Here is a 14,676-nt window from a genome sequence, read left to right on the forward strand (position 1 = left end):
TATTTATATATTTTGATACTCTATGTGTATGTATTCTATGTCATATGTCTCTTTTAAAAGTATTTTTATTTTTACAGTAAACATGATCTGAAATAGAGCTGCAACGATTAATTGTTCACTGTTAAATTAGTTCTGATAATCGATTCATCAGTTTGTCTAATCTAGATCTAAAGTAAATCTAAATGATCTGATTCCAGCTTTTTTAATGTGAATATTTTCTGTTTTTTTTGTTTTGTTTTGTTTTTCGCTGCCCTACGACAGTAAACTAACTGACAGTTTGGGCTTTGGGAAACACGGATCGACACTTTTCACCACTTTCCAACAATGAATGGATTAATTGAGAATATAACGATAAAAATAATCATTAGTTGCAGGCCTAGTCTGACTTTAAGCATATCAATTAATTGTTAATACATACGTGTGTAGTTTAATAAGTTGTGATCTATTTTTTAAAGTTTGTTTTTAGTCACTTGAACCCATAGTTAGCTAACTGAATTGTTGAATTGTTGCTACATTTACCTGCACTGAATACGTTGCACACTGGTTTGAGACAAATACAACTGTTGGCAGGTCTTGTGTTTCTCCTTCTGTCACTGAGGTCAGGACTTTATGTTAGAGTTTAGACAGTTGTTGCCCAGATAACCAGTTGAGGTTATGGGTTCTGGTAAAGGGACTGTGATATCTTGTCCTAATAAATTATTTTTATGGACATCTTCCATAAAATTAGATATGAATATTGTCTGTGTCAAACGTATAAAGTGTGCATTTCTTTTGCAGCAGCAGTCAGCATTTAAATTTCAGACAAGAAATAAAATTATTGTAAGTTATCTGTTCCTGTTTTTGTCGACGTGACTAGAAAACACTTCCTACCAGTTTATATTTTTTCACATGGCGGACTCACGCAGACGTGCACACACCTTCAGATATTTGCAGCTGTGCCTCAGTCAGGGCCACACAAACGTTTGGTCACGTGGTTGATTTATGATCAGCCTTGAAGGGTCACAGTTGGTCGGGCCACACAACATTGCTCCTGGTGCAGCCTAAAAATGGCTGCTACCATGTTCAAACTCACCGTCAACATAAAGCCAAACAGGGGCTGCTTTGAAATAAGGCCCCACAGTATACTGAGCATGTGACACCAGTGTAAACAGATAATTCATCTAACTTCATTTAGACTGACTTAAAGTGACACTGAGTTTTGCTTTGCAAGTTATTTAAGGTTATATCAAAGTCCATATTAAAAAAGTGTCTACGATAAGTGTGATATAATTCAATAGATAAAACCAGTCTCAGTATCAATTCAGTCAAGGTGCAGAACAACAGTTAACAGCATTAACAGTCTGACAGAAGATAATCATTTTTAAAAGCACAGGTCACAGTAGTCGCTAATCTGCCTTCGTCTCAGCAGCAGGGGGCGCTGCAGCTGAGGACACCAGTCTGGCAGCTTCTTCCTGGGGCTCCACTGGCCCTTCTCCACCTCCATCCTCCTCATCCTCCTTCTCCAGGCCCAGTGGAGGCTGTCTTTGTGTGTGCCTGGAGCGAGCTCGGTGCCTTCGAGGGTGGAGGAAGAGCGCGGGGTCCGGCATGGCTGTGGGCTCTGCAGGGCCCATCACTTTCTCTATGGGCACACACTCCCGGGCACGCTCCACTCTTGAAGACGCCCGAGCACTCTTACGCTTGGGTTTAACCACAGGAGAGGAAGGGGAGGCTCCCGACGGCATCTGTGGAGAGTTCAGCTCGGCACCGCACTGAGGCCCCTGACTGTTGGCTCTGGCGAGGAGTCCCTGCCTCTGCTGCATCCTCTGGTGGTGCAGTTTCTGCCTGGCAGCATGCAGCTGGAAGGAGAGGTATGCTGCTGCCTCGGTTTGTTTCTGCAGCTCCGTGTTGAGGATGGTGGAGCAGTGGCTGCGGCGCTTCAGCTCCTCCAGGAAGTGGCGCTCCTTTTCCTTGAGATTGGCTCGGAGGGCTCCCACCAAAGCCCCTTTGTGACCCAGCTCCTTACGAAGCTCTCCTAAGGTGCAATCGCGCTCGGCCAGGCGGTTTTCCAAGCGCCGGCAGCTGGCCTCCAGGAGCTCCTCTTCCTCCTGCAACTCTGACACAGAGATGGACCAGAAGTGCTCGTGTTAATTATGAACATACGTGAGTAATCTGAATGCTTTTTCCACAACCTACAAAAGTGTCAAACAAAATCAGCACACTTATTAACAATACACAGCATACACACACAGTTCAATACATGCTGTACACTATAGAGGCAGTGCAGTTTATCTAAAGCAGCTCTAATCCTCGGCACATATGATCATAGAGGCACAACTGAGATTGTGCAGATCATATTCAGGCTGCAATCCACTCAGTTAAATATAGACTGAAAGAAGTCGGAGTGTCTGGAAAATCACCAGATGAGGATTATCTGTGAGCTGTATGGAGTATGGTGGGCTTAGAGATGGAGATTACGCACATATTGGAAGGGTAATCAATTGTCAGGCTGCACTAGAGCTGGGCAATATATCATTATTCGTTCTTCATCATTGAGTGTCATCATGTTTTAGGACTTGTTCTGAAGATAGCTGTATGACAAGTACTTCCAAGTTGGACTTTACATTACAGTTCATGTAATTTTACATACCTGAACAAATATCTCAATATGCATGAATTCAAGGGCTTTATTGTCATGTGCAGATTTAAACAAGGTATCAATGCAATGATATTGTTAGTTTACTATGTCTCTACCTAATTAATATTTACAAAAAAACAAATGAACATGTTAATATCTATTGATCAGTGGTGGGAATCTATAGGCACCTTTGATTTGATTTATTTCTGATATATATATAATATAAAAGAACTGGGTTTAAATCTGCCAATCACTGACTTTTCTGCACTGAGACACAATCTGTCAAGAGAGAATCGCGGTGCATGAAGAATTTATGCACAAAAATAATTGTATCACCATCACAATTTCCCAGAGTCAAACGCGATGTGTGAACAGTCAAAAACCCAAATATACACCTCACATTTACATTGATATGAAACAGAAAAAACATTCATTACATGATAAATTACTTGAACGATGAATCGATCAACAGCATTTGAGAGTTAAATGGAGTGGAAGAAGGGAGATAAAAGCCAGCACAGATCACTTTATGGTGTTTTGAGTTTAACCCTCGTTAGTGCCACTTAGATCAACGTGCACCACAGATACATGACAGCATGTACTTAAAGCTAGTTGTTGCAATCTGATATATTCTCACATCAAAATAGCCCGCTGACTGAATTCTGTAATATCTGCTCGTGCTGATTCAGGCATTGTTCCCAAGACACAAAACACGACGTGGGGCCTCCTCTCGACATGAACTTCACCCTCTCCGCCAAGGTCAGGTTTAACGGAGTATGCTGCTGCTCTTTGTTGGTTTTTTGCTTCTGTAGACAACAATTGTGCTCTTTCATTCCACTAAAATTCCCCAGAGGAGACGTGGAGGAGGTGTGGATGAAAAGCCAGTGCAGCAACCTCAGGGCTGACTGAGCTGCAGCCTGCCAGAGGAGAGGGAGATTACATCCACAGAGGCCGGCGCTGATGCCTCCGCCCATAGAAATAGGTCAGGTTTCTGGGTAGGAGAATCCAAAAAGGCGATGGGAGGCTCGGTGAGTGCGGGAGGTGAAGCTATAAAGCCTGGAATCCATATTAGGCTTAAATGTAAGAGGGTGCTTCATACATTGATAAAAGCTCCGGGTTTGATGTTGGATCCACGACATCTTGATTGCTTTATGAGCTTCCTCTCTAATCACTCGTCTTTTTTACATTATTTTCAGTCTGCATAACTTCTCTTTCATCATACTAAGTCCTTTTTCATCTCAGAGTTTTCTTCGTCTCATATCCCTTTCTTCAATCCTCAGTCTTCCAGGATTGATCCTCCGACGACCGATCAGTCTCAGGTTTTCTGTCGCCCATCACCACACCCAGCTGAGCTCATATGCTAACTATAGACTACCTAATGTGATCTTCATATCGCTCCATACCCCTCTCCCCTCCTCCATGTCTGCAGCTGACTGCACTCCGCCGCCTTGTCTTTTCCCTTAATCGCCCTCCTCGCTACCTCTCATTACATCTCTCCTTCCACCTCTTCCTCTCTCTCTTTTTTCCCAGCTCTACGTCTCTCTTGTTCTCAGCAAAGTCTGTAAGTTGACACCCCCACTGGGACGACGAGGGAAAAACGAGAGCAGGGAAAGAAAATGAGGATGGATCAATTTGTCAGGGTGGGAGGAGAACAGAGGGTTGGGCTGTATCGATGGATCGGGGGATAACCTGTCTTGGAAAAGGAGATGAGGGCTAATAGCTGAGTAATGCAGCCAAGCACGACTCCCCCCTTTTCTCTCTACAAGCACACACACACACATATTCACACTCTCACACAGCCTTTTGACTTCTCTTTCCCCGGTCTGTCTCTAATTCGCTGTGACAAAATGGTGCCTATCTCTGCATCCCTGCATCCAGACACCACAAACGGTCCTGCTCATGTCAGTTGTGAGCCAAATATGTTGAGGCGTGCTGTCTGTGCAGTATCTTCACAGTGAGCGTGTGGCCCCCCCCATACAGCTGTGACCAATTTTTGTCACGCAGGGAAATCGCACATATGTGTAACAGAACTAATAGACACATATAGGAAAACACAGATGCACTTGAAAACTGCCTGATTTGGTTTGTGTTTGGTCCTGGAGGATGAGAAGAGGGAGGAAGGTGGCTGACTGGGATCTTTACCCTGGGGGATGGGAGCCGGACACAGATTGTCTGCTGGACCATGAGCCATCAAGGGGCCGCTCTTGTCTCCTGGGTGCCTCAGCCAGTTGTTTGAATCAGGATCCTTTGTCCACTGGGAGATTCAGCATCCCCTCTTCTTTTTGTTTCTGTGTCTCTGTCTCTCCTCTCGTCTGTGTGAATGCTGTTCTGCCTCTTCTGTTTCCTTCCAGGTCTCCATGGTTGAGAGGAGGTGGTGTTGTTTATTATTAAGATTAAATAAAATCGGTAACTACACTACTGACATGCTGAATTCATAGAAGAGCTGTTTTATTGGACTGCATTAGACTGTACAGGTGTACATAATAAATCATCACATAATGAAGAGGCCTTTGATTGACTGTCTGTATTTTTGTCTCCAAAATGTTCAAACATTGTGATTTTTTGCTGATTTCTTCTGTATACACGATGTTGCGTGTGCATCTTGGGAGATGACTCCCTCCTCTGTTGCTTTTCATGAGGTTTCTTCCTTTTTCTCCTCATTAAAAGGCTTTTCTGGGGTGTTTTTCCTCATCTGACTCGAGGGTCTAAGGACAGAGGCTGTTGTACGCTGTAGATTTTGTAAAGTCCCTTGAGGCAAACTGTGATTTGTGCTCCTGGGCTATATAAATAAAATTGACTTGACAGACGGGGAGCTGATTCATGATGGAGGTGGGTGAGGAAGAAAAACAGATGCATGAAGGAAGATGGAAGTTTTTTTACAAACCTATTTGGCTTCTGCCAGGAGGATTCACCTTCAGCTCACTTGTCAACTCTGAAAACCACAAGAGAAAGACAAAAACACAGAGGAGTTAAAGAGACAGTAATATAGACATAAACCCCACATGAAATCACATTGTTAGAGCTTCGATTTAGATACTCTATGGCGCTGAAATGTCTTATTAAGGCTGTAAGCTGACATTTTCTGTTTGCTGCTGCTGGAGAACATAACAGATGCTCGGTGCAGTTTTCTAGCACATTTTCAGTGGGCTCATACATAATTTATGAAGCTAAATCTGAAACTTTACATCAAAGACTGTGTGTCAGGGACTCGGCCAATAATGTTGCATTACTTGTCACAGTCTGGAGGAAAGAATACGTCCTTTACTGTAACCTCGGTAAGACATATTAGCATTTCTAGCACTCCTCACTGAAATCAATATTCACTTAAATAAAAACTACAGGCTGTGCAATCAAGTGGGAATGCAATCTAAACAAATAGGAAATGCTTTTCATTAAGAAACGTAAGCAGAGCCGCATTAATCAAAACATCTGATGTGGCTGAATAACACTTTACACAGTGTTGTGGCACATTTCAGGCATTTTCACAGTTTTTTTACAGTTTCACACTAAAACATTCTGCAGACTGATGAATTACAAGATGATATATTTAGGTTTTATACAGAGAACTGCTCGACACAGATGTTCTCATGTGATTTCTTATAACAAATATATAAAGCTGGTTGACTTTCTACACTAAATGGACTTGCATTTCTACAGCACTAATTCAGTCTACTGACCGCTCAAAGCACTTTACGACACTTGTCACATTTACACACACATTCATACACTGAGGGCAGAGGCTGCCATGCAAAGTGCCAACTGCTCATCAGGAGCAATTTGGAGTTCAGTGTCTTGCTCAAGTATACTTTGACATGCAGCCCGGGATTCAAACCAGCTACCTTCCAATAACTGGACAACCTGCAACTGCAGCTGCCGACTTTCTGCTTGTGCAGTTTGTGTTTCTTCTGGATATTGATTAGGGATGGGACGATAAAAGATTCGTATTTTCATTATCAGGATAATCTTGAATCGAGATAATCGTGAAAATCCTCAGATTAAAGGTGCCATACGTCTGACTTGGTGTCCTCTAGAGTGCATACAGATGGGGGGCAGCATATCACCAGCATAACTGCTAACTGGTAACTTTATACGCTGTCAGCCAGTTAGCTCAGTTAGCCGTGCAGCTAGCAGTCTGGACTGGGAGCTCAAAGCTTAGCATGCTAACTTCAGTAGATATCTCTGCAACATAATACACACACGTCTTTGATATGATGTCAAAACTGTTATTTCTTCACATTCTGTTGATAATTGTAGTTTCTTTTTGAGTGTTTTAAGCTAAATGTCTTACATATTGCACCTTTAATGACTTCAAAAATCTCCTATAATGGTCTCCTGATTTATTTTGAATTGTCTAAGCCTGTCACCATGGCTGAAATATATCTTGCACATTGCATCCTCCAAAAAAACAAGTTAAATGTAATTTGTAAAAAAATACGACAGATTCAAGCTAAAAAGCATCCAGGATAACCGTGAGATATGTTCATACTTGCATATGTCTTGCAATAGTGGACGCCTTAGAATCATTTTATCTCGTCCCATTAAAACAGAGACAGACGTTGTGCACTCAGCAGCTTGTCTATCTGAAATTTATTGGACAGTTTGATCACAAACTTGATTGTGTGACTTTTTTGCTACTTTACTGGAGGAGGTAATAATAGAGCCCAGTGAAGTGAACATTATTAGGATTATCCGAACATTACGTGACACAATATCTGGCATTTTTAGGCACTGGGTGGATTATATCTCGACTAATGGTTGATGTTTTTGAGGAGATAATGTATCAGACTGGTTATTAGCAGTGTTGGATTTTTTCCCTGATATAAAAATATTTCAGCTTAAGCATCTCTGACAGGGTTGCCTGGGTCAGACTGCTGCTTGTGTCTGGCCTGTCAGTCATCTTGATGGTAATTCAGAAAGGCCTGACTGCAGATAAAACTCCACTTTCAGCTTTCAGCACACGCTCGAACACTGAAATATATGTGTGTGTGTGTGTGTGTGTGTGCGTTTGTTTGTGTGTGTGGTAGAGATTTGCCCTATTTCCCTTTGCCAGAAATATGGGCCTGCTCAGTCAACCATGGTGATCGTAAACTAGTTTAATTCTAAAAATAGAGAAAGACAACATTTTTAATCTTTAACTCTCACTTACGTAGATGTTCACTTAAAAATACAAAATACTTTAAAATATTGTGGGATTTTTTTGCATTTTGTAATCAAAAGGAGATCAATGTGGAGCAGCACATGTGTTATTCCTGGCCTTTCTTCTCCTCTTGCTCTCCCTGTCACACCCTTTCTCCTTCCTCTGCAGTCAGCATAACACACCCACCCATGCAGCTGGCATGGAGAGAGAAAGACAGAAAGGATGAGAAGGGTAGGAAGAAAGACAGTAGGGAAGGAAGGAAGGAAGGAAGGAGAGGAAAGGAGGGAAGGAGGGACCCTTAACAAGCAGTTCCAGACAGTCTGATTAGTTGTTAATTATTGCACTGACTGCCAACGGTGGGAGACCCTGAGTCCTGTTCTCTAGTCATTATCCTCATTCACAACTGCCAGAAGCACTTTTCAAGTTAATCTAACAGCAGGGAGTCAGCTCAAGGAGCTATTTCTTAAAACAACAGTCAAACAATGAAAACGAGGCGCTCAGCACATTTCCAGAATGTGTAATGTTTGTAGGTCAGGCTTATCTCCTCCAGCCTCACTGAGCATTCAAGGTTTTTGTTTCATAGCTCGACCTTGGATGCTGCACAGATATCTTAAAGGACACACGCCAAATTGATTGCCATGACACGTTATAAACACATTATAAGAAAAAGCCATTTCAAAAAGACAAAAATTGATTTAGCTCGTAGTTCAAGGAGACGGAGACGTGATCGGCTTTATGCTGATGAAACAGAGAGTTTAGAACAATAAAACAGAGGTCAGCAGTAAAAAGGCAGCGCTAATGTGCACGGTAACATCGTCAGCTCAACCTTGCAGTACCCTTCCAGGCTGCACATCAGTGAGCTGGCAGCAAACGCCTCTCTCACACCTGCAAACCGCATTAGCCAATCAGCACCCAGCCTCAGAGCCATCCTCCAGACTCCTCATCACCTCAAATTATATCTGTAAAGCTCTTTGAAACCAAGCCAAAAACTGAGAGGATGACTTCAAGTTATACATGCTGGCAACATGTATAAACATGGTCAGCTGCCAAGTTGTGACTAGAAGAAGGATTTCAAGGAGTTTACAGTGGATATTTACAGAAACAACAATTAGTTTATTACTGAATCTAAAACTATTTTTCCTTCTGTTCCAGTGAGTGTGACACGTTTTGACCTTCAAGGTCTTCCACAAGGAAACATCCATGTGAACAAGAAGCAGACTTTACTGTATATACAGACTAAAAATAACAGCTCCAAATGCAAGTAGAATTATAATAACTGTTTTAAGAGTTTGCAATTTTCGATGCGATGCAATACGATACGATACAAAACGGTACAATACAATACGATACCAAATAAGAGGAGAGCACAGTATCATAATAAATAAATAAATAGTGTGAACAGCCAGACTGTTGTGGAGGACTCTGACAAACATCTACAGAAAATTGCAGTGCTTGAAACCAAAATCCACCATTTAGAGGTGAATGTCGAAGTGAATGTACTGTGCGGGAATGACACCACTTTACCTCTGACCCAAAGGAGTCGACAACAAGACAAAGCTAACATGTACAGTATGATCAGCACCTACAAGACCTCAAACAAACAGGAGAGCCGCCTGTCAGGCAATAAATCTGCAAGTAGCAGGAGTCTGGCCAGAGCCCAGCACTCTGAGACCCTGCACTACCATCCACGCAGAGCGCCTCATCATCCTCTGCGTTAGTAGGACACATGCAAGGGTCAGTGCTCAGCTTCAGTCGCTTCAGCTTCAGTCAGACCACAAACCAAGCCAAATGTGTAATCATAGACTTAATTTCACCATCCACATTAAGACAATTATAAAATCACCCTGCTATCACCTTATGTCTCATCAGGATTTAGACTCCAGGAGTTTATCTGCAGTAGGCTTGACGAATGTAACATTGTCTTTACAGAGTCGATCAGACAGCAGCTGGTTCAAAACGCTGCTGCTGGAGTCTTCACTAAGACCAAGACAGAGGATCACATCAGTCCAGTTCTCAGATCTTTACACTGACTTCCTGTTTGTCCAAGAATTGATTTTATGATTCTACTGTTTGTTTACAAAGCACTGAATGATTTAAGGCCGGAAACATTTCTGATCTGCTGCGACTTTATGAACCATCCAGAGCTTTCAAATCGTCCTGGACAGGTCAGCTTACTGTCCCTACAGTCAAAACTAAACACGGAGATGTAACATTCAGTTTTTGAGCTCTACATATCTGGAACAAACTCCCAGAGAACTTGAAGTCTGCTCCAGTTCTCAGCTCTCAGCCCATTTAAATAAAGGCTTCTTGGATTGTATTTTACTCTTATAAATGTGATCTAAATGTGTCTTTTCAGTTTGCCTGAACCTTGCCTTGCATACTGCAAATCTGCGATGGGTACGTAATGGCTATTTGATCTGACTTTGCCGTTAAAAAGACATTTGCCTGCAGAACCCTTTAACTGATTTTCACTCATCGCACCATAAGAAGCTTTAAAGATGTTCAGCAGAGAGAGATGTGTGTTTTTAGTGAGTGTGGTGTAATAATGTCCCACAGAAACCTCTGAGGGATGTGGAAATGAAAGGCTGTATTATAGGCAGATACAAACTAGGGAGCAGATTAATGACTCCTGCAGCTGCAGGATGCTGAGGAAGGAATATGTTTGTTTGTTGCCACTGAGAAAATGCAGAGAAGTTCTCTGGAGACGTCTCCATTGATTACATCTCTTCTATAATGAAAACTATTGTCTTTCTGAAGGTTTGACCGCACATTGTCCTGTTTTTCTTGGAGCTGACATAAATATAACTTTAACTCAGTGTGGACAAAATAATAAACACTCTGTAACAGCAGTATTTGGGCCTCCCTTTGCGTTCACAGTGGGAGACCCCGGGAGACAGAGAGGAGGAGAGGACGAGCAAACAATAAGAAATACACACAGTCTCTTTGTTGGTCTCTCTCTCTCTCTGTCTCACAACACCACACACACACAAACACACACACACAACACACTGTAACCACCAATCACAGCCTAACTGACCAGATGTGATCTTGCAACAGAACTACACAGTGATGGAGGGAGTCATTTTCTACACAACTGGTCATATTGGCTCTGAGCCATCCCACCCTGTCTGTCACACACACACACACACACACACACACACACACACACACACACACACACACACACACACACACACAAACCCCTTCCCCCCTGCTCTCCTCTCATGAATTTGTTAACCACAATCCCATTCATATGGATTACTGAAGCTATACAATCTATGGATTAACCTTCATGTACACTGTGTTCTTTGTGTATTTTATTTGTGTGTATGCATGTATGTTTTTCTGTGTGTGTATGTACTTTTTATTCTGTTTTTATTTTCAGTCACATGAGGAAACTCTCCTCCATTGTGTGGACACAAATCTGCCCCATACAAGGTTAAATATTAATTATGGGGTAAAGGCTTGACTTTAAGGTTTTAGGTTAAAATAATGACCAGGTTTAGGTTTGAGTGACTGTTCAGCTTAGATCTGTAATCATATTAGTAAAGGATAAGGGAAAGCCTCCAGGGAATTAATGAAATCAAAAAGAAACCCTGCACAACATGCGAGTGCACTTGCTTGCTTGATTAAATGGATGGCATATCCATTAGGCCTGAAACAGGAAATGATGCAAGCTACAGGAATCGTAGCATGACATCACCATGTAGTCACTGTCTGGCTTTGATTGATGGTGCAGACGCACACATTAGAGGAACAATGAGGCCTGTATGCACATGAGGATTTCTTAACTGCAGATTGTAACACAAAAGCAGATCATTTGCAGTCCATCAAATCAATCTGAAATTATTGAAAACAAGGCTCTGCCTCGATAGAGTCGTAAAAACATCTGTGTGCAGGCTTGATGGGTTATCACAGAGTTAAAACGCCTCACTGAACTGTCTTCTTTCCAATAACACATCACGTCTTTAATTAAAAACCTCTGTAAGTCTTCTCTCTGAGGGTAGGGGGGTGAATGAGAGGGGTCCTCGCTGATTAATAAAGACCTGAGAAGCACACAACACTAGGAGGGCATCAAACAAAGAAATCCTTCAGTTAAACGTGAGCTCATTATTGGAGCTGAAATGGTTTGTTAATTATCGACACACGATTTCTAACTATTTCACGGTTTTGGCTGCTAAAATGTGATGTTTTTTCTGCTTTTCTTTTTCATACTTTCATCCCTGCAGCTCTTATTAAAATATAGATCTCTACAGGGAATCTCTTAACTCTTCTTTAGTGTTAGTGATATACATACAGAATTAGCCTTTATTATAAGAAGATGGTGACTGAATAGGTCAGGAAGTGGCCTCCTAAATGTGAATTTCAGGGTCACCCAGTAAGAACAGGAGCCAGCGTGTCCCTCACCTGAGCATCGTTTCTGCAGGGAGAGGATCTCCAGGTGGAGGCCGTGGAGTAAGGTGAGGTGCTCCTGCCTGAGGAACACCACGCTCCTCTCCACGCTCGCGACCTGCCGAGACAGGCTGCTCTCATCAGCCATGGCTGAGTCTGGAGAGAGAGAGAGAGAGAGAGAGAGAGAGAGACAGAGGGAGGGAATCAGATCAGAAGGATGGGGCTGGTTTTTATTGTTTACTCCTCCAGCATGAGACTAGTCTCCAACTTTATATCACACTGTAGCACTGAACTCCAGCTGCTTAAATGTCACTTTCTGACAGTGTGGATATTGCTTGTGTCAGCCCTGCAGAGAGGGAAGTGCAGGTTCTGTATCGAGGTCATGTGGGAGCTATAAATAAGGTATTGATGACCAGAGAAATCAACAAGAAATGGATGAAAGCATACCCCTCCTGTCAGGGGTGCAGCAAGATCAATAACTCGGCTGTTTTCATTTGAGAACAAGTCGATGCAAATGCCTCTGCTTACCTTTAAATTGATGTTAAGTGCCAAAATCTAATAGATACGCTTCGTTATAAAAACGTCCATGCTGTCCTCCAGCGCTGGTCCAAATCCTGTGGGCTGCCGCATCCACCCGAGCGCATCGTATCTGAAGCGGTGAAGCGCTTTTCCAGCTGCATGTGACGCCGTTTGATTCGAGGCTGGATCGCTGCGTAAAAATGCGACACGGCACCGCGCTCCTCCGGCAAAACCGCTCCTTGCTGCTACATCCGAGCATCACCAGGAGGAGGATGTTGTCAGATCGCTCAGTATGAAAGCCCCGGAGGAGAGTGCGCAGTCCATTTTTTTTTTTTTTTTTTTTTTACTACATGCGCACCTCTCTCTCTCCTCCTCCTCCTCATCCACCGAACTGAGACATCGAGCTGCTGTGTGACGGCTGAAAACAAGCCACCGTGAGCAAAAACACGCGAGAAAAAAATCGTACGACGGAGTCAGCGGCGCAGCTGATTGGAGGGGAGCAGCCCAGATCAGCTGCACGTCGACTCTGGAGAGGATCGATACAGAGCGCGTGGGAGCACAAAGGAAACACACACAGCTGTGATCACAAAACAAGTAAACAAGTAAACTAATAAACAACATCAAATGTGACTGAGAGGGAAACACTTTCAAATCCACCTGCTTCAATTTAAGTGGGACTTCCGCACCACGGACAGAGACAGGCCCAGGGTCATGAGGTGGCTCTCAACCTGCGGCCCGCGGACCTCGAGGGGGGACGTCATGAGGTCCACTGTTGTTCAATTCCAAGTTACTTTCAAAATGCAATATATTATATTACCATCGTATCACATGAAGTTATAATAACACAGTTTGGCCACTATGACAAATTCAAAGCCTGGGGGTTTAAAGTCTGCTACCACTGGTGTTGGAAAATGAGCTAAACTGTAATTTCTTTCAGTGGGACGTGTCCCAGTTGATGCATCACTTTTTAGCGTCCCTTTGAAACAGTTAACATTATCATCTGTGCTGCTTGCAGTTAATCTGTTTGTAGCATTTCTTCTGAATGCTGCACGTGTTGTCAAAGTGATGAGGATGTTTTCTTAATTTGCTTGTGTTTTTGTCTCTCGTCTATAGGGCTTCTCATGCTGCATATTCTAAGCCAAGAGCTATCCTTAGCCCGAGGCTAGAGTTAAGAATTGAGTCTGGGATAATTTAGCCCCTTTTCACACAGATTGTTAACCCTGGCTTAACCTAAACCCCATGCTGTACAAGTCACCCTGTACTTCTAATAGCCCTGGATTAAATGTCCGTTGAAATACAGAGCTAATGTTTCCATGCTAGAATGTTGTGTTACTACTCTGTTTACTTTAGCCCTGTTTCACACTGGCACCTTTTAACCCTGTGTTTAGTAGAATTTTAGATGATAACCTACAAACTCAGGGTTAACACTTCTCTAGAGAAGGGCCACCCAGCGCTAGGCTAAAGTTGGGGTTAACCCACTTTGGAACGGGCCAGGATTGTGCCAGTGTAAACGCTTTCTCAGCCTGAGAAGGTTCTGGGCTCTGGGCTATGCACAGTGGGAAAAGCCTATATTTGTGTTTTCTTAAATTGATGTGCGTGGACATCTCAGGGCCACATTGAAAAGATTAAATTAGTGGTTAAACAATCCTGCTGGCTGCACAGGTAAGGAGTAAAAATATGTATCCGTGTACCAAAAGTAGTGATAAGTAGATCCTTTGGCTCTGATGCCGCCTGCAATCTTCAACGGGACAACTAGTAACTAAAGATATCAAAAAGAAATGTAATGATGTATAAGTACTAATATTTGCCTTCAAAATGTAGTGAAGTTGAAGTATAAAGTAGTGTAATAGTAGTAATATAAAAGTACCTCAAAGCTGTACTTAGCAAATGTAGTATTCATAAGTATTATTGTGACTAAACCTTGACCTACTTGACACGAGTACTTTAGCAATGACAGTAACGACAGCTGTCAGACAAATGTACTGGATTAAAAACTGAAAACGCAACGTTTAAT

At 42.6% G+C, this 14,676-nt stretch overlaps 1 protein-coding gene across 1 annotated transcript; it reads right to left on the reverse strand.

Moving 5' to 3' along the window:
- Positions 1-1,385: 1,385 nt before the first annotated feature.
- Positions 1,386-12,693, reverse strand: ccdc92ba (coiled-coil domain containing 92Ba). The gene is made up of 4 exons (XM_073481607.1): positions 12,672-12,693; positions 12,159-12,299; positions 5,499-5,546; positions 1,386-2,092 (listed from the first exon to the last, which is right to left on the reverse strand). Exons 2-4 carry the CDS (start codon positions 12,289-12,291, stop codon positions 1,386-1,388), a joined length of 888 nt encoding a protein of 295 aa, XP_073337708.1. The 5' UTR covers positions 12,292-12,299; positions 12,672-12,693.
- Positions 12,694-14,676: the final 1,983 nt, after the last annotated feature.

Source organism: Pagrus major, chromosome 2 (assembly GCF_040436345.1).
Source record: "Pagrus major chromosome 2, Pma_NU_1.0".
Lineage (NCBI taxonomy): Eukaryota > Metazoa > Chordata > Actinopteri > Spariformes > Sparidae > Pagrus > Pagrus major.